The sequence below is a fragment of the Ambystoma mexicanum genome, chromosome 14 (genome assembly GCF_040938575.1).
Source record: "Ambystoma mexicanum isolate Mex_15411 chromosome 14, UKY_AmexF1_1, whole genome shotgun sequence".
Classification (NCBI taxonomy): domain Eukaryota; kingdom Metazoa; phylum Chordata; class Amphibia; order Caudata; family Ambystomatidae; genus Ambystoma; species Ambystoma mexicanum.
The window spans coordinates 380306204-380327805 of NC_090940.1; the positions used below are offsets into that span (position 1 = coordinate 380306204).

At 44.3% G+C, this 21602-nt stretch overlaps 1 protein-coding gene across 6 annotated transcripts in view; it reads left to right on the forward strand.

Annotated features, from left to right (window-relative positions):
• Positions 1–21602, forward strand: part of TRAPPC6B (trafficking protein particle complex subunit 6B) — a 351021-nt gene that overhangs the window by 111623 nt on the left and 217796 nt on the right. For all 6 annotated transcript variants that reach the window (XM_069637497.1, XM_069637496.1, XM_069637501.1 and 3 more), the window contains one exon: positions 17092–17175. In XM_069637497.1, coding sequence (XP_069493598.1) covers positions 17092–17175 — 84 coding nt within the window. The remainder of the gene's footprint in view (positions 1–17091; positions 17176–21602) is intronic.

Consider the following 21602-nt stretch of genomic DNA (forward strand, 5'->3'; position numbering starts at 1 on the left):
GGGCAGGAGAGGGAGAGGAAGAAGGAGTTGGAAGGCTGGCAGTAGAAGTATCCGAGGAGAAGCACAAGGCTGTCAATTCACGAGGAAGTGGAAACACAAAAGGGACGCTGGAACATGGAGACATTAGATTTCGCCTGTAACTTCTGAGAGGGTCCTGTGTACTTAAAACCTGTATTGCCATGGCTGCATTGAGGAAGACTTGGTGAGAGTAAAGTTTTGCCCATGTGCTCCGAGTTGCTGTGATTGCAGAGCCGTGACCGTGCTGAAGAAGCCAGAGGGCCCTGGGAGTAAATGAGACTCCCACTTAACGTGGCCCGACAGGAGACACCCGTGCTGCAGAAGGGTCTGGGTCCGAAGTGAGCCCAAATCTGTAGTAGAAGTCGAGGTAGTCTGGAGAGTGAAGCAGTCCAAAACCGCAATGTTCCTGGAGCCGGTGAGTGACGCCTGGCGTTCGGGTTCAATCAGCAAGCCTATCCAGTAAATGTAAGCAACTTTAAAGTAACTTGCGTACACTTAAAAGCAAGTATAAACTTTGTTGTTTTGAAGACCCAATCTAACAATGGAAATGTAGCACACACGCTAATTGTGAAAGCCATAGTGCTCACTTAAGTAGTAAAGAACATTACATCCTTTGGTGAACATTTTCTCTGTTGCCGGAGTGGTCACGTGCCCTTAATTGAAAAGGGAACGCTTGTTCAAACCATTCCGAAAGCTAACGTTGACTTTTCACAAGAGTTACAAGTGAATACAGCATCAAAAGAAGGTTGTGTTTGGCCAGTTGTGTTTCCCGAGAGAAGTCTGAAATCCTCTCCGTGATATGCCGGGATTACAATTACTTACAACCCTTTAAGGTCAAAGATCTATACTTGTCACGTGTGCCTAATTATATTTTCCCTTTTGAAGGCTGAATCTTGTAGTATGAATAATCATTCTTTATCCCAGAAGTTGTTGTATTGACAAGGGGAACAAGCATTACTCAAGCCAAGAAGCAAACTCTTTCCATAGTGCAGCAAGTACTGTTTAAACCCATCCACCTAATTTGTGAATTTGTTAAAGGTCCAGTGGCCCCCGATACAAGTGTGCCATTTTTACCTGAAGCTAAAACCGTGTCACTACAGCTTTGCGGTAGTTGCTGGAACCAAGAAGGTGCGAGTGACGCTGGGTGCTTGCAAAGCAGATTTAAGGCAAGAAGGATAGCTCGGGGGCAACGCGTTTGTCTTGGAAGCAAGACAAAGCAGCACAACACAGGCTTGAATCCCGATCCTGCGCTTAAAAACCACTTGCTGGTATTAAGCATGTTATAAAAGAACAATTATAATTATAACCTGTAATGCTGATGACTGCTGGAGCTGAGAGGAAGTCAGTCTTGGGGCAGAGGCAGGGGCAGAGGCAGGTTATATTCGTGGAAGTAAGACAGGCGGAAAAGGCAAAGGGGCTGCCCTTTTCTTGGAGCATAGAAAGGAAGAGTGCCTTGCCTACCTGTATAAGTCATAGGATCTTGTCATCATATGCCTATAGGAAAAACCAGAGGGTGTTTCACAACATAGTCCCCGGGCCTCCCATACTCGGGTGGTCAGGGAAAGGCCGTTGCTTTTGGAACCTGGCCTTGGGGGTGGACAAGTGAGGGAGGATCACCTAGGTAGGGGGCCCTCGGGGAGTGGGCGAGAAGCACCTGATGGTGAGACATTGTATTCCCCTTTTTCCACAGTCCATGTAATCCTTATCCCTACCTATTTTATGGGAAACTACAGCGCCCATAATTCCTCCCCACTTCACACTGACTACATTACTGAGCACAGGAAGGTGAGGAATGAGGCCCAGAAGATTACCTTATGACTTGCAATGGCTATGTCCCTTTAATGAGATCAGGCAGAGTCGGGCACGTAATTCTAACAAGACACACTTGTCACTTGTTAGGACTCCCTGTCACTGTCAGGATAAAAGGTGGCGTGCACAGGAACACTGAGCGAGGCCGAGTACGAGAAGTAGCAGCTCTTCCAGGGCTGATGCGAACCAGGCTATCAAAGTTGGAAGACCAAGGGGCTGATCGGCATTTGCGGAGAATGAGAGAGAGCCAGGTGAGAGTGCCTTACTTTCGGAAACCCATAAGCGTTCAAAGTCCGACAGAATTATTTACCTTCAAAGTGCTTCAAGACGGCCCGCTCCCCTCCCGGTTGAATGATGAAGATGGGAAGGAGCAGAGGAGGTACTGGTAACGGATTTGACTGCTACATGAAAAGCAGTGAAGAAAGAAACCCAATTAACACGACCAGTGAGTTATCTAAGGCAACAAAGGCCCGGTTTTGTTAAAGGCAAGTGAAACTGTAACAAGAGTTGAAGGCTGTGCGTGTGCCGATAAACGCGTAATGGAAAAGACAATTGCTGAACTGTAATGTATATACAAAGTAACAGAGTGGTCCTGCGGGGCGGAATCGCACATTCGAAAGTCTCTGTAAAGTGTTTGAAGTTGTGATAAATCCGGAAGAGAAGGCAAGAAAGTAACCAGGATCCAGAATGAAAGTTGATTTAATGGAAAACCGAAAGCACGCCAAAAGGGCAAATGATAGAAAGGATAATTCCATGGAACTACAAGTATCAAGAAGCATGAAGATTGTTAATTTGGTTAAAAAGAGGTCGAAATGGTCATGCAGAGGTCTATATAAAATCCTTGCAGTTTCGCAAGTCTTCGACAGTGAAATTAAAGTAAGGTGACAGTTGCATGGAATTTGTTTGGGGAAGGAAACCCCCACAAAGAGGATTTGAGTCCGGCGGAGGGAAAGTCAAGTATGAAAAGAAAGACCGGCTCGAGCCTGACAGAGGGAAGCCTTTGTTGAACTGTGGTAAAGTACAAGTTAAGAGTTGAACTGTTCATTTGTAACAAGGCAAACAAATCCTAAAGAATTTGTTATACTCTCAAAAGCTTGAAGCCCAAGCCTGAACTGTTTAATTGTACTGTGCCAGATTGATAGAACTGTGCCAACCACCACTGGGGGGGAAAAGGGGGTCGTGACTAAGCATCCATTCTGTAAGGACACGTTTCCATGAAGCTCCTACTGATACGAAATGATCCAGGCCTGTTATATTGGCACCAGCGCGAGAGGCTTCCTGCCAGCACAACAACGGATGGGTGAAGTGGTCTAGCACAGCTGGGTGTAATCTGGAGACTGGTGTGGAGCGGATTGCTGAGCACAGGCTCCCAAGGAATTAGACCCAGCCAGCAGCGGTGAACACAAAATGGTGGGTGCGAATCAGACCCCAGCGCACACATAAGAACAATGCAGCAAGATATGGATGCACAAAGCAAGTGAGACCCAATAGCTTGGCCCGCCCCCGCAACCTATTTGATGCAAGCCCCGGCTTCGCCGAGAAGCAAAGCAGTAACCGCGCACCGAGTCTAGCAGGACAACCGTGCTTAGACCAGGAGGGTGAACAAAGAGCGAGTCAGGGACCGCTGGCGTGTCACTGGAGGAGCCATACATAAGCAGTAAGGTGCGGAAGGCGGTCGCGGCCTGAGCGACGGGCCGCACCACAGCACAGCAGTGAGGGACCTCACAACATTGCGCACAGCTGTAAATTACGAGCACACAAAGGCAATAAGAAGTCCGGTGCTGAAGCAACTCCCAGCCCCCCCACCACTTGATTAACGGGACGCAAGCAGGAACGGCAACTAATGTCGGAGCCAATAACTGCTGCATAAGCCACCGGAGCGCACTGCAATTGGAATTACCCACAACCTGGTCGGGAACATTCAGGAGCAGGGGCTGGAAAAGACTACACCGGCTGACAACGAAGTGAAGCACACTGCTTGACGGTCACGGGACAGGCGACCACCGGAGGAACGCCAGGAGTGCAGCAGACATAGAGGTAGGATGGGAGGAGTAGGCCGTGATCTAAGCGTCGGGCTGCCAGCAGTGCAACTGGAAGGGAGCAAATAGATTGGTGCGCCGAAATAAATCCGGGGCGCACTGTAGGAAGAAGGTGCCCAGGGCCTTGGGCAGCTCCCGGTCTCCTGCTGCTAGTCTATGCGCACCAAGGGCGAGTGCAGTGGACAAGAACAGACGACGGCTGAGAAATATAGTGGCCAGGGGAAGAAGCTGTGGGCAACAACTGAGGCAGCAATTGAGATAAGCTGCCGAAACAGCCGGTACCTTAGTGCAATCCACACCCATGCAGACAGATCCAGGGGATGGGTCTACAGATACCACATGCCGGTACATAAGCTCAGCCCAAAAAAGAAAGGGTGCGTATTGTTCGGCGCCTGTCGAGGTGTGGAACATTGGAGACAACACACATAAACAACAAGGATATGCTGAGAATGGATTGGATCAAGCGAGTGACGCGGGGGTCTGGAAGACTACACAGGGACACGGGCAAGGCGTAGGGGCAAGCACACTCAAGCGGGGCACGATCCAAGAGGATCCTGGAAATAGGTGAAGCCTGAGCTGCAACACCAGTGAGGGATCACACCCCTTCAGCAGCTCCTGAGGTGTGACAGTAGCGGCTAAATGCCCTAAGAGCTATAACAGCAGAGCAGTGTTGCTGGCAATAACTAGCCTGATTGGTTGGGACTGCACCAGCATTCTCGGCGGGTAATATACCTGGGAACAATAAGACACTTCCCTTTAGCGGAGCACTGACCTGACCAGCATGTAAGTTATTGGGGCGGTCCACTGGTGAAGCACAGGGTAAGCAGCGGACCAGACGCCACTGTAGCATCAGAACGCAAAAGGAAGCCTCGACCCAATACCAGAGCGCACTGATGGGAACAACCCATGTCAATTGCAAAATCAAAGTGAACCGGAAGCACTGATACCGGGCAATATAATCATGGTGGCTAAGTCTCAAAAGAACAAATCTAAGCAGTCCACATTGGACACTTTCACCAAATGTACAAATCAAGCAGAGCACTCCACACCGAGGATCCCAACTCCACAGGGTAAGCAAACCCAGACGAAGGGGACCAGCAAGTTCTGGAAGCCATAGTAGCCCTCAAGATGGCGTAAGAATCCAAAATGGATGCCATACGCCTGGACGTGAACTTCCTGAGGCAAGACGTTCAGTCACTCGCAGAGCGCACTGGCGCTCTAGAAAAGGAAGTCACAATACACACTGTTAGCCTCAGAGACACCTCAAAAGACATATAGATCCTGCAGCAACAAGTGAAGAATCTGGAGGGCAGAGTGGAAGATGCAAAATGACGGGCTAGACCCAAGAACCTCAGAATTATAGGTCTCCCAGAAGGGTAAGAAGGTTCGAACCCCACTAACCTCATAGAGAACATGTACCCAGCGTGGCTGAAAATAATTAGCAAAGGGAGAGCCATCTTCTTTGATATCCCAGAGAAATTCTACAAATAGATGGACATGGAAAATTTGCCAGATGTAGGGGGGCGATCAAACGACAGATGAGGGAGACACACGCGGGAAACCCAAGGATGACCAGTAAGGCCATGGTCGGATTTGGCCGACTGCTCACAAGGGAAGCTGGCCATCTGTCTTTTTGCAAAACACCCAGGCGACAGTAAATTTGCGGATTGTAGGAGCCAGCAGAGAAGTTCCCTTTCAGGAGTGCAAGGTATTATCAACACCTATGCGCCAGATCATGACACGGCTGCCTACTTCCGTTCGCTGTATCCACCCATAGGCACGTATAGAGATAGCACATTGGTGTCGGGGGGGATTTTAATTGCACACTGAACCTGGCACTCGATAGATCAGATGTTAAATCAATACAGCCAGGCCCTTCACCTAAAACCTTGGGTACACTGTTAACCACATTCAATTTGTCTGACCTATGGATGGCCCTACACCCACAAGATGGGATATTCCCATTATTCTGCCCCCAGTGACCTTTATACTAGACTAGACTATATCTTCACAGGGGACGAGACATTTGGCAAAATCAAAAGGGCTGAATATAAATTGTGTGTGCTATCAGATCACGCTCCCCTAGTGGTCACATGGCAAAACTTTCCTGAGAACATGTATTCCGACTTGGAAGCTTAGATGCGAGTCCGTAAGAGACCTGTTGTTTCGGGAACACTTAAGAGAGGGGGTAAAGGACTAGTTCAGAAATAACACGGAGTGTAAAATCGGCAGGCACACTATGGGAAGCCTTTAAGGTAGTGATTCGGGGGACGGCAATAGCCCAAGCAAAAGGAATGCAGGCCAGCATAGAAAGGGAACTAAACAAGGTTGAGGCCAAGCTAGAAGGCATGGATTGCACAGGTGACACGTCCAAGGATAGGGCACAAAAGGTTACCTGCCTGCAACAGGAATGTCTATATCACTGGGAAAAGGTTAGGCAAGCTGAGCTATAAGGAATGCGTGGAAAGGTAACACGCCGAGGGAGATAAGCCGGGGCGCCTGTTGGCCTGGCTGTACAAAAGTGAAGGTGAAAGGGACATGATACGGGAGATTACAGACGAGCGGGGGGAGGTGTGTAGGATGCAGGAAGACCTAAACAGGCACTTTCATGAGTATTATAAGGCGTTATATGCAGAGTCATCAGAAATGCAGACGGCTGACATAGACAAAGCCCTGGCACAGATAGATCTTCCCAAACTGGATGCTGAGGCAGTAAGTAAGCTGGAGGCTCCGATAACCATTGCAGAGCTAGAGTCCACTATTAGAGGGTTGCCGAATGGTAAGACACCGGGGACAGATGGGTTACCTAGCGATTTATAAGAGTTCATGACCGACGTTGTACCCCCGATGTTAGCATTGTTGAATGAAGCGCTAGAGACAGGCTTGCTACCGATGTTGTTACGAGAGTCCATTATCGTCCCACTACTGAAGCCCAATAAGCCGGACGGTTGCTATAGACTCCTGTCGCTGCTTAACCAGGTTGGGAAAATCCTGACGGCTCTATTGGCCAAGAGGCTCAAGCCAGAAATAACTAAGCTAATACATGCAGATCAATCGGGATATGTACCAGATAGGATTATTGCGTGCAACCTGAGGAGGTTGCACCATATCATCGATTATACCCAAAACCCCTCAGACCTGTATGCAGTGGCCTCATTGGACGCAAACAAAGCATTTGACTCGGTTAGATGGCCATGGCTGCTGGCAGTCCTGAAGAGTTTTGGCATGGGACTTGCATGTACAAAATGGGTACGGCTGGCAGCTGCTATATAGCAGCCTGACGGCAAGGGTCAAGACAGGTACCCACATTTCGGACCGATGGCTGCTAGGAAAAGGCACGCGGCAGGGTTGCCCTTGGTCACCTATGTTGTTTATATTGGGTTTGGAGCCATTCGCGGTGTACCTCAGGAAGGAATACCAAAAGGCTGGCATACCGGTACGGGGCATGGATAATTTTTATTTCCCTATATGCTGGTGATATTTTGCTATACTTGCAACACCCAGAAACTACCTACAGTACATATTAGACGTGCTCGAGCACTACGCAGAACTCTCTCGTATTACGATTAACACACAGAAATCGTGCTTGTTCTCTCTTGCAGGGTATAAGGGAAAACCCCTGAACACATTGCCTGTGCTACCGATTAAGTGGGAGGTTAATTCCTTTAGATATCTGGGAGTAGATATTTTCCATGACCCAAGACAGAACTCTCACAGAATACACTGAAAGCGGTAGATATAATTGAGAAATCCATGACTTTTTGGGCCAGGCTGGCACCCTCAATGATGGGAGGACAGCGTTGTTAAAGATGGTAGTGCTTCGGAGGCTTTTGCCCTATTTTACAAACATCCCGTATAACATACCCAAGGCCTTTTTTAAGAGACTCGACACAACATGCCGTAACTTCTTATGGCATAACTCTAGATGCCGGATGGCACTAGCAAAATTGCAAAGGCCATACGACCTAGGAGTGATAAGTGCCCAATTTTGAAGCATATTTCATGGCGTGCCAACTGCAGTTTGTTACAAAGTGGCTGTCAGATGAACAGATTCGGGACACCCGGTTGCTGCAGCCAGCATGCACCCCGTTTTTCTCTAAGGAGGTGATATAGACTGAGGATACACGAGTCCCTAAACACCCGCTGCTGTTGATGCTAGGTAGGAGGGTGTGGCATAGGGCTTGTTGCTTTCTAGAGATGGAAGCACCCTTCTCCACCCCCATATTCCATTGGGGACCCTAAGGGTAGAAGACCCGCAATTCAGACTGAGCGTAAGGAAATATTGGGAACCCATGGGGGTAGCAACGGTAGTAGACTTATTACGAGAAGGTAGACACATGGACTTTAGCATGCTCACGTCAGAAATGGGCATATCAGGAGGACAGCATATGATATACGCTTTACTCCTTACTAAGTTAAGGTGGAAATGGGTGGGCGCAGATGGGGCACTACAAGAGGATGAAAGGATAGAAACATTTTATGATATTTTAGAAGGTGGGCATGCAGTGTCGAGGATACGAGTTGCTATTGTCAGGGAGGGGTGATATGCTTGAGCAGACTCGACATAGCTGGGAAACAGACTTGCAGGAACAATTGACAGATGCAGCATGGGGTAGAGTACCAGTCTACCACAGAAAAGTGTATAGAAATGCGAAGTTCCAGCATATTCAGTTATATGTAACACACAGGGCATACATAACCCTGAAGAAGATAGCTAAATTCAGGAATGCAACAGAACAGGCCTGCCCAAAATGTGGAAGTTGAAAGACCTGGCATGCATTCTGGCAAAATGTAGGATAGCTGTGGGTTGAAAAACGCACAGAGGCCCGGAAGTACATCGGTGGTGGCGGGACTTACAAAAATGGGTGCAGGCAGAAACCTCAGTGTGGCAAGAGGTGGCCTGTCGTAACCAGGAAGAACAAATGGTGCAGGAATTGATGGCCTTGGGCACACGGAAGCTCAAAATGGGAAAAAGGCCGGGTCACATCAGGCAGAGTAGAGACAATATAAACAAGTAGTATAGTCCAATGTACAGTGGTGGAACAATGCAGGTGTATAGGCTCTGCGAAGGGGGCAGTTGGGGGAGAGGGAATACACAGACATGATTGATTTTATATGGTTATGCGAATTGTAAATGAGTCTGCCGGTGTTACTGTGGTTATAAAATTAAAATTAAAAAAACTGTGCCAAGCACCTACCCTTTTAAGAGACTCTTGAGACCCCATGCTTCTGAACGTGGGGAAGTGAGTTGTTACCTAAGCCATTCTGACATTTCTTTTGAGACACTATTTTTCCGTTTATATATTCCCTTTACAGATTTGTCATTTAAGAAGGAGGGCAAGGTTAGGTTGTTTTAGTATAGGCCTTTTTATTTTGAATAGACTGACTTGGACTTGTTTGTTATTGGTTTAATGGTCGAGACTACTCCCATTTTAGAGTTGGGGCCAGTTAGGAATTCTCCCAACCTTACTAAAACACAAAGGGAAGGTTTTTGAAACTTGAAGCTATTGTGTCTGTCTGTTATCGATGCCATGCCTACCACACACCTAACCATTCTGAAATATATAACTGAAGCAGAAGTACCTGCACTGTGGTGGTATGATACTGTCAGTGAATGTCACATTTAAGTGGTTTGATATAGTGGTATACTGTGGGTCAAAAGTGACTGTTCTCATAGTAACAAAAGCAAAAGAGTGGTTGTTAAGAGGGAAACGTCAACCCAAAGAGAAGCATCCTGACAATTATACCAAATGTACTGCAGAGGTTTTAACCAATTGTAAAGTTGTAGAAGAAGTTGTTGTTAACCTATTCTTTGAACTGTGGCAAATAATCTTAGAAAGAAGAGATCCAGGATTACCATTGGTGCTATTTTCTTGGCTGGAATTGGAAGGGGATACTTTCAGCGGAAACCAGAGTATTGTTATCATTGGAGTTTTGTTTGAACTTTTGTTTTAATTCGTAACTGACAAGAACTGGTTCAAGCCTTTTCTTTTCCTTTGAACATTTGGGCAGTTGACTTTAAAAACCCTGGGGAAGGGATAACCCCAGGACATCCAGATAATGTTCAATTCTCGTTTGTCATCTTAAGTTGTTTTATTATATTCTTTGAATGTTTTGTTGTTAGTATGAGGGCCAGTTTACCTATGTTAGGAGCTGTTACCTTAGTCTTTAGAATAGATGGGGCATTCCCTGATACAGTACAGCAAGCAAGGCTTTATTTGCAAACATGTTCTTTAATAAAATGTCTCATCTTCTACAAGCAGTTTCCAACCTTGCATTACTGAACCCTCACATTGCACAATAATACATCCGTACCCCTAACGCAATTGAATGTCTATTCCCTTACGCCAGTGACCTTCCTCAACATATGATTTCAAGGACCAAGCAATAAAAGCATCCTTGATGCCCTAAAGAAATACATAAGCTGGATGACATTGCCGTACATTCAGGCTCTGTAAAAGAGGTTTTAAAAAACTCTTCCTTAATTGCATTTAAGACTGGGAAGAAAAGTATGACTTTAAGGTATCTCGGCCAAACAGGCACATTATTTCAGTCTGTTAATTAAATTGTTAAAATCCAGGCAATTAAAATAAATGGGCTTTAGTTAGCACGCTGTATATTTTGAAATTGCATTAACCCTATGAGACATGCTTGAATACCTATTCCCGAGTAAAGTAATTCATGGTGCCGATTTGAAGATATCCCCAATTCGACAGATTCTCTTCTCATTCCAGTTCAACACTAAAGCATCACTGGATAATTTAATGTGACTCACTAAGGGAAATGTCTCAGGAGGGTTTGGCTCGGTTATATTCCAGATTAATACTGGCCACGGTTCAAGTTGTGTCCTATCATTTGTCCAAGTATCTTCAATGGTTTATTTTGTTCAAACTGCTTTCTCATTCGAAATGGATATTCTTTTTGTGTGCGTATCAGTTTAAAAGAACTTTTCACAAAATATATTCAAAAATACATATATCTATAAAATATTACATTTCATAATGGCAGTTTTACATTTCATCATAATGAACACAATGAAACTTCTAACTTATTAAAATATCATTTCTTTTCCAATTCCAAGACAACTTTCTTATTTCACAGATTCAAGTAACACTGCAATTCTTTGCGGAAGTTTAGACAGGGCCATATTAAAACGCTTATTACTGGCCATGAGGCATTTTCTCCAAAAGGATTTACTTTTAATTTTGTCTATATTACTGGCAAATTCCCAAAATAGGATACATACAAACTTCCCAGCATGCAACAGCTTGACAGTACATGCTGAATGGACTTCGGTTGACTTTGACATTTGCTCAATCAGCAGCCCTTTTCCTCTAAGGTTTTCCGGACCCTAGGCCCTGTGGCACTAAGTGTAGGTAATTGATTGAAACAAAGAAGCATAATAAATCTTCTTAAAGCGGGGGCCGGAGATCGGATTGGATACGGTTGAGGCCTCAAATAAGTAGTTTGACACTCCATATAATCCTTATATGTTTTTAATCCTGCTAGATGTGTGCGGTTCTGGCCTCAATCCCAAACTGTAAACTCCTTCAAACTAATCTCATCCATCTCCCACTCTGGAGTCCATTCTACACCTTCAAACAACTCCAAACATGATTTCTTAAATGCCTCCATATCCACCAAATGTGCTATTTTTCATAGTGTTCCTCAAGATGAATAATAAGGGACACTTTAGCTCCATAGAGGCATTCATATATGAGACCACGTTTCAGAAATATTGAACCTGATATTGAGCTTAGCCCGAACTCCAAAGGCATCTCCTTTATAGAAACACATTGAGCTATCCTCAAAATTCTCCACCATATTATACCATCTAACCAATTCAGGCAATCAAACCTTAAAGGATAAAATGCCTTTAATCCTGTAGATGATAGTGGGTGCAATACACTGTCCATAGCTCATAATAATAGCTTTTTAAACTAAATCCTGCAGTTTCTTTTATGAATGTCTTTGTTAATGCTACAAGGGCCAAAGACATGTTGCGTTTTGCTTGCAGGATAACTTCAGCGTTTACCTCTCACTTGGGCAAATACCCAAATATTTATTTTCCATCACCCTTTATATACGTGAATTTCCCAGATATATACTCCCTCTCTTTCTCGCCATCGGCCCAAACACTATGTAGTCAGTCTGCGTGATGTATGACTAATTAATTTGGTACTGCATTCCTAGATCGTTTTTCTGCCATACGAGGCAAACCTACTTTAGTGTGGTCCAAAAATCTGCCATTTAAAAGGAAAGAGCATGGGCACTAGCATGCAGCCTTTCTTTAGGCCTTTAGTTGTCAAAACATCTTCAGTGCAGGCACCCATGCTACCCAACCTCACTTGTACATGTGTACCTGTGCGAAAATCTTGTAAAATATGGAGCAAATCATTAGGCGTCCCCCAGCTCTCAAGCTTCCAACACAATTTTTCCCTATTCACAGTATCAAATGTAGACTTATGGTCGATTAACATTATGTGCAATGGGGAATTACCACGCTTAAGGGGCTTCGTTATCAAAGAGTTTATCAGTAACAAACCGTGTGTCGGGAAACCTGGTCCAGCCTGGTCTATCTGGCATACATGAAAGAGATCTCCAGTCCGCTGTTTTTTTTTTCCCCCCTAACATGGTGCTCCCCTTTGGCGCAGTGGTCTGCTAGACATGACGGTCTAGTGGTCATCCAAGTTGGCAGAATGCTCACTGAGCGTCGACAGTCAGCAGGCTTGTATATAGGGGAAGGAAAGAGTAAACTGTGTGCGTTGCTTCACACTTGATAACTGCCGCTCCCCAATTCTTGTTCTCTGCTTTTTCCATTTCCCTAGCTTAGATTGCCTTCATTCCTCGTTCCTTGCTCCGATCCTCGCTGCTTATATCCGTGAGCCTTAGCCTTGTTGCAATCTGTCTATCTGTCGCGACTCTCCCTTGAGAGCTTCACCTACCTTTATGTATTTTGCTGCTGCTCTCTTGAGAGCAGCATCCGATATCTGCCTTTCTGCTGCTGCTCTCACACTGAAGCTGCACTGCTGTATTCCCTGCCTACTGTTTTTGGATTACTGTGCTCCTTGTGGTTTGCTCTGCTATACTGCCATCCAGAGGTAAGCTCTACCTGTTGTCATCTAATCCCAGCTGCAAGTGCAACACATTTGGGGTGTTTCCCTTTTCTGAGGGTTTTCTTATGGAGCGCACAACCTCTTGCTACCAATCAGAGCTTGTATGCTTCTTGGGATTCTTTCCTTTTCGACCACAGACTGCAGGATCAGCGCAACCGACTACAGAAAGGTCAACACCGTGAGCAGTGCATGATCTGGGTTTAAACCCAACCTGAAATGGGCCAATAATTTCATTTTCCTCACTCGATTTATTTAACTAATTTGACACAATTGCCCCAAATAATTTTCATGTTGAGTTCAACATGGACAATTTATAATTGGGTCATCTCACTGATGCTGTTTAAATACTGTGCTAAGTATGGCTTTATGCCAACTACCCAGTATTTTCACCTCTTTACAAATTGTAGTGCATAAAAACATCAGGATATCTCTGGGTCACTTTAAAGTACAGTATTGGGAAGCCCATCTGGAGCAAGTGCCCGTGATCCCTTTTAATGCCTTTTTATTATCATAATGATGGTTAATTTATGAAAAGCAATATTGTAAGGAATACTTCCATTGGGGCATCCTCGACACTGGCATGATCTTGAGCTCCAAACACATACGAATATGCTCTATCCATGTTCGTTCATCGACGGGATTTATTATATGCTCTGTTTTCATCCCTCTCCCCTCAGTAAATTCTTTCCACATAGGCTTGGTGTCCATAGTTGTCAGAATTTCTAACATTTTCTGCTATTTTACATTCCTACTATTCATATGCCATCTTTTCAACTAGTTCCTGTAGGTATTCTTCTTTTTCTTAATCATAGAGCTTGCCATCCGCAAATCAGTTGTTTGCCTTTTTATTATTCTAATACTTTGCCTGAGATTGCTTTTGGCTGTCCTGATTTTTGGGTCATAACATCTACTCTTCCCCAGATTTCCTTTAAACGCAAACCTATTACCTACAGGAATAACTCTGTTTATCAGCTGCTTCTACCAGGCCACTCTTTTGTCCCCTGGGAAATTAGCATTAGCAGGGAATGCAATATTCATCTAAGTGTTCATATATGTATTTACAGTTTAATGTTTTTATCCGACCAAGTTATCTGATTTTTCCCTGCATTTAACTCTGGATCCCCAATTTATTCTGTGTTAGTTGACCTTTGATATTCATTTTTAGCGATATCATAGCATGATCGCTATATTTAGTGAAATATATCAAGTTCTTCAATGTAATCAAAGTGCCCATTACTAATAAAAAAAAAAGTAATCCAGAATGGTCATCCCACTAGGCCCTTCCATGTATGTTTTTTTTGTAATGTTCCCCTTGAGCTTACACTTGTCATTAGCCATCCTCAGGGTTCCCTTCCCCAAGTTCAAAAACAGCATTCCAAAAGAAACACAAAATGTATTTATCTTCCACAGTTTGGTTAATATTGATGTTTAGCAACAAAGTCTTAATTCAATTTGGTGTCCAATAATAAAACTCTAGTTTAAGGTTTATTTTCCCTTCATATGGAGTTCAATAATTCTTAATTTCACTTTAAATGTATAATTCAATGTGCAGAGACCTTCGAAAACGTGTTTCTCATTACATGCAATTACTCCAATGCAAGATATTCCATTTTGTTTAATGGTAGACAAATATAATTGCTTGTTTTGCTTTAATTGAATAGTTCGGTGTTCAAAGACTAAAGAGAACTTGCCCCTTGCCACATGCGACCACTCCAATACAAGTATTTCCCTTTCTTGTATACTCAACAAGCATAAACGTTAGTTCCACTTAATTGAGCTGTTCACTGTTCAGAGACCTTCGAAAATGTGTTTTCTGCCACACGTGACCACTCCTATACAATGTATCTTATAAAATGCTTACGTTCACACACACAGACACATCCGGTTTCTTACACGCCAGAAACTTACTGGTCACTTAGGATGTTTGGGCTGCAGTGCGGACCGCACAGCCTTCTTCCTCTAGTGCCGGGGCTCCAGCTTCTGCCCCTCTGACACTGCTGGGGTGGTCCTCCACCACATGGGAACAAGCCCTTTAAATAGAAAGGAACGGGGCAGCCTTCCAGCACGGCTCCCTTCATCTTTCTTGGTCCGTTCCAGGGAGTCCTCACTCCCACACCATGTTGAAAGGTCTTCTGTTGCATGCACAGGCCTCCAGGTACTTTTCCTGTAGATTCCCTCTTCCACTGGGTTGGGCTCCATTTATACAACTGCAGCCCCTTTACAGGTTGCAGGTGTGAATGATTAGTCAGTCCTCCCTGACTCCCATTAAAGGGAAATGCCCGATGTTAACTACTACTAGCAGGCATACCTCTTCCCAGTACTAGTGTGGTAAAAGAGGGCATAGGCTTCATTGCTCTTATTTGCTTCTTCGTCCTAGTACAGTCAAGTGCCAATGGTGGAGAAATGAGGGGAGCTGGCTTATATAGCCCATACATTTCGGGGAGGGTTTGGGTTGGTTGTCACTAGGAAAAGGGAGATACCATGTTTTGTCCAAGGGCACGCTATTCTTTCTCACCCTCCTTCTGGGTCTGCGAGGATCGTCTTTTCTCCTGTTGTTGTTCTGACCGGAGGGAATGGGGTAACAATATCCCACAAAAGCTTCTGGGGCTAGGGTTTCATCATGGCATGGAAGAGGGAAATACTGCGTCTCACCTGGGAACATTTCACCCCAACTCCCCAAGAACCCTCCACCCAGGTGATCCTCCCTCGCTTCTCTGCCTTCAGGGCTGGGATCCAATAGTGATGGTCTTTCCTTGGCCACCTGTGTAGAGGATCCAAGGGGTTCAAAAGTGACAATACCCTCCCGTTTCTCACACTGCATGTAACTATGCATAGGATTTATTTTTTAATTGATTCATTGGAGTACAGCCCTGAGGAAGAGCTGAGCTCAAACACATGTTGGCTATCTGTTTCAGGAGATCACTTGCTTGTTTATTTCAAAATCATCAATGGTCAATCGGGTTACTTATATTGGCCATTTGCTCTGCAAGGATTTCCTAAGCTTAGAAACTGTTTATGATTTTTCTGTCTATCAGACTTAAGACTACTTTCTGTGAATATCACTCCAATAACCTGTATGTACGGATATACCTTTGAGAAATATCCCATACACTCTGTATGTGTCCCACAACCATTTGATGAGTTTTTGTCTTCCATTTTTTGGAGTAAGGTGCATGTTGAGACCTGAAGTGTGTTTTTGTACACTTTTGAACTTTGGACTTTTGTTGCCTGGATTCTGGATTTAAATTGAAATTTGGGCAAGTTGAACACTTGTACTGAGGATCACCTTTGGTGTGAAGAGGCAGAGGACCATGTCCTTGGTTATTTTGAGTGAGAAACTCCAAGAGGGAAGCCTCTGTTTAGGGATGGACTTATGAAGCATTGACCACTAATATTTCATTTGTCCACCAATATCCTGACACTTATAGTATTTGAGTTGAGAATCATCCATACTACTGTGTACTTGGTTATTGGTCTTAATTTCTAATATCCTAAGTGACAAGACCCAAGCCCACACAATGGGTCCATGCTACACTCACCAGACATATTTCTTTTAGTTTTACCTTCTTTTATCTTGCAAAGAAACCAATGGTGCACTATACACGCTTCTTTGAAATTCTCTGCTGGAAAAGCTGATAGTGTCAGACCCATTTAACCTAGTCAGGGTATTCATTAAGTGGTAAAGCCGTCTCGATAAGTGAATTTTTACTTTGTTTAGATAAAGGGCAGTTTGTTTTTTAACTTTTGAGTAATTATGAACATTTGTGTGAAACCATATTGGATCAAATAATTCTATGTTCTAACCAATCCCGATGCTTTTGAATGTATCGTCCTATTTTACACGTCCCCAAGATTGCTTTTCTATTGCATGCATAGACCGAGGAAATATGAGCAAACCACACAGTTGAAAAGGGTTATTCTTTCTGAATGGTGGCTTGTTTACGCTATACTTGGAGTACAAATATTCACATTTTGTTTCAAAACGAAGATTTTAAAATAAATATTGTTTCTCAAGCATGACTTTTTTCCTGAGATGAAATTGTACCTTGTTTATTGACATTTGGGAGCTACTAAATGCTGTCTAACATATGATCTTTTTTTCTTGGAAGGGAATTTATGTACTTCAAGACAACAAATTCCGTCTTTTGAGCCAAATGTCAATGGGCAAGCAGTATTTGTCACACGCACCAAAGGTAATACTCACTTTTACAACAATAAAAAAAATGGACTCAAAAAGGAATAGACCGCAGTAGTTGTGATGATGCAGGAATTGACAATTCTGAAACCTGCAATAAACAAAAGATCAGATTTTGATATTTTACAAATGTGTTTTTGTTAAATGCAAAGCGGATTAGTTATTTACCGTTAATGGTTTGCACCAGGAAGATAATTTGTGAGGGGTTAGAAAGGTGGGAAAGTGTATCGGTGTAGACTGCCAAAAACCCTGGGAAGGAATGGTGCGGTGAGCCTCGCCGCCTGCAGAAGCAGTGTACGAGGAATCATGAATGTGTCCATGGTTGGAAGAATTGCCAGAAGTCTGCTTTTGAGCACCTAGGAGAAACGACCAGAAGTAAATGTGCAAGATTTCCACCTTTTTAAAAAAAAAAAAAAAAACTTTTTTATTGGCATTTAAAACATAACCGGCACCAGTGTGCCAACATCCCCATTATCCCTTTCTCACTCTGTGGTACTGTCCAACATTTTACATGATACATTTCCCTTGTAGCTCCATAAATTGTGCGTCTATCATTTAGTGCCACACCATGCTCTTTTTCGCGGTGCTCAGCATTGGTTGAGTGTTTGAAAAGTCTACATGTGTAACGCAGCAAGACATTGTTCCAAATAGCTTCTGTAGTTTAAGCTAGGGTATGGTAGGTTCCACCTCTCCGTCGTCAGATTGTCTAATCAAGAATTGGACATAAGGGTCCCAGATATGTCTATCGCCATATTGATTACGGGTCAGGAAACCCCATCCGCCTTCCAGGTCATTAAAATATAAAATATCTGCCCTCCATTGAGCTATCTTTGGACTTTTCTTCCCTCCCCACAGCATCATCACTCGTCTCTTGCCCAGTATCAAGAGCAGTTCCACCAATTTTCGTGTGTGCTTGGTGATCCGCTTAGTGTAGCCCAGCAAAGCCGTCATCGGATTCAGTTCTACCTCCTGCCCCGTGACAGCGCTAATCGTGTCAAATACCTGCTCCCAGAAATGCTTTACGGTAGGTCATCCCCAGGCCACGTGAAGGAAATCCGTGGATGCGCTGTCACATCTGATACATCTACCTGAGATTTCTGGGAAGTATCCTTTTTTTTTGTCATTTAAGATTTATTGAGTCATTCACAACAACCGTTTCGTCAGATGCTTATATAGTCTAAGGTTTCAGCAATGCTTATAACTCTCAGTAACTAGTTACACCAAGCTCTTGTTTCCGATTGGCAGTACATTGTGTTGTATATGACTGTTTTCAAACTAATTTGATAACGTAAGAATAAGAAAGAGAAACAACAAAATAAAATACATAAACAAATCAATTCAAGCAGTCTGTGTGGCAATTCTATAAATTATTGGAACTTGTGAGGAAGGGGATGGCTTATGTTTTGGTCGCAGGCGGAGGTGCAGACAAGGCAGGTAGTTGCACTCACTATAATAATGGAGAAGAAGACATCTTGCGGGGTTTGTGATGGGTACCAGGATTGTCAGATGCATTTACAAAAGTGATCGGAGGGGCCCAGTCCGCCAAAAACTTTGTCATTGTTCCCTGCATTGCTTCTTCAATTTTGGACATAGCTGCCACATGCCATACTTTGGCCCACCATTCCTTAATGCCCAATGCGTTTTGCGATTTCCAGTGTTGTGCATTAATCAAACGTGCTGCCACTAGAAAAAATGTAACCAATCTGGAGCTTCTGGCTGTGAGCCTGTAATGTCCTTTTGTATCTTTGTTTCCCTGAAATAAAACCAATGGATTCATTTCTAGGTCAAACCCATAAATAACTTTCATTTGGGCAATTGCCCTTTGCCAAAATGTTTGTACTTGGGGGCATTCCCACCACATGTGGAAGAATGAGCCCAAAAGTGCGTTACACCGACAGCATTTAGGGGGAGGGTTGGGGTAATTTTGTGTATACACTGAGGGGCAAGGTACCATCGAAGTATTCATTTAAAGCCATTTTCTCTCAGGAGAACTGCTTGCAATGTTTTATTAGCCTGTGCCCATACGTTGAACCACATAAGATCATCTATCGGCCTTCTCATATCGGACTCCCACCTGGTCATATATGTGCATGGGGGTTTAAATCTTATTAAGCACCTTGTATAGAGTCGCTAGTTTAGCCCTGAGGGTGGGGGGGGATCTCCATGAAACAAATCTTCAATTGTAGTTGTCTCAAGTTTCCCCAGTGTTGTCAGCCGCGATTGGGTGGCCCAGTGCTGTAGCTGCAAATGCTCAAACCTAACCTTTTCCAGCACCCCATAAACCTGTCTACACTCCCCAAATGGGAGAGGGCGATTGTCTTTAATAAAACTGGCGCAGCATGTGTAAACCTCCCTCTCTCCAGCGGATAAATCTTCCCTTATCTAACCGGGGGGAACACCCTATTATCCCATAATGCTGTCTTGGGGGAGGGATGTGAAATCACCTTATATTTGCGCACTGCTTTGTTCCAGTATTCCAGTGTGGCCCTAGATGTTGGGAGAACCCCATCCCGATCCCACAGATTTTGGGGGAGACTGAACATATCTCTTGTATCGGGGTCCATATGGCTTCTTGCTCAATGTTCACCCAATGTTTAGTTACTTGTATTCAAGACCCCTCATAGCTTTCCAATGCTGGCGCTAACTGAGCCGCATACAAATAGCTTTCGACATCTGCCACTGCCAGCCCCTCCCCCCCCACTATTTTAGCTGCCATCAGTGTATGCCTGGCTACTCTCGGCCTCTTCTGCACTTCTCCTCTCCCTTTCCCCCTTGCACTTTTCCCTTCCCCTCCACTTGCGCGATCTGAATGACACCTGGCCTAGTAGGATTTTTGTCTGTCTCCCCTTGTCTCCCCCCCCCAGCCTCGTCGCGCCTTGAAACACTTGTGTATAGGCGCGTTATAAATGCCTTATCATATCATATCATATATCATAACATATAAAGGTAAATATCTGCTACTGCAGATCTTTTAAGGGCTTTTTCGGTATCCAGATTGGTAACGCCTGGAAGATATACAGCAAGCGCGGCAATAGTCCTCTTTACAGCTGCCATTTTTCTAAACCAGGATATTTCCGAGCCCCCATCTTATCAAATCTTGCTTGTTTCTACTAAGCAATGGGATGATATTAGCTGTATATAAGTCTCCATATTTTGCGTTAGGTTCACCCCCAGGTATTTCAAAGTTTGCGAGGCCCATGAGAAGGGACAATCTCTCTTTAGCTGTGCTACCGTATCTGGCAGCTCCGTGATATTAAGTATAGTTGACTTTGTTAGGTTGATTTTAAAGCCAGAGACCTTGCAGAATCGTTCCAATAGAGTAATAATGTGTGGTATTGTGGTTCTAGAGATGTATGTAGAAGAGGAGGTTGTCTGCATACAAAGCTAGCTTGTGATGGTAGCCCGCTATTTCCAACACTTAATGTCTGCAGACGAGCTCACCACACAGGCCAATGGTTCCATAGATAAGGCAAACAACAATGGGGACAGCAGGCACCCCTGGCGAGTTCCTCTGTGCAAGTGTACTGGGCTGGAGAGAATCCCATTTACTTTAATCTTTGTGGTCAGCAATACAAAGTTGGCCAGTAGCAGTCTGCGAAAACGCTGGCCTAACCCAAACCCCTCTAAGGCTTTGGATAAATATGACCAATCAACATGATCAAACGCTTTTTCTGCGTCGATTGAGAGTAAGGTAATTGCTCGTTTGTGTTTGTGCGCCCAGGACAAAATGTTTATTGTTCTACGGATGTTATTGTGTGCTTGACGCCTGCCAATGAACCCTCGTTTGATCCAGCAACACCAGTTCTGGCAAAACCTGGTCTAGTCTCGTGGCCAACACCTTTGAATATATTCGGGAATCGTAATTGAGGACTGCGATCGGTCTGTAAGATGAACACAGGGTTTGGTCTTTGTAAGGTTTAGCAAGTAGTTAGATTTGATTATTCCCCTATAGTAGCTGTAATCTTGCCTGTTACTGCAGGAATTAAACAAAGTTGCCATGTGGTGGGAAAGAACCGCAGAGAATCTTTTGAAAAAGGTGGCTGTAAAGCCGTCCGGCTATGGCACTTTGTTGCCTGGGAGGAAGCTGATAGCATATGCAGTTTCTTCAGACGTGCTCATCTGTGATCTGAGGGAGCTGGGCCTCTATATTAAAGGCTTCTTGTTGTGGGCTCGCAGCGGGGTCCGCCGCAAACAGTTCAGAATAGTACTGCGACAGGACCTGTATTTTCTCTGATTCCTCAGTATGTAATTGACCGTAATTGTCTTGTAAGGCACCCATTGCCGTGCTATTCCGTTGTGCCTGGAGTTTGTAAGCAAGTATTTGAGACGCCTTATTGGAGGTGCTAAAATATAAATGTTTAGTATGGAGCAATTTATGTGTAATGTCCCCTGCCCATAATGCCTTCATCTCCGCTCTTGCCACTT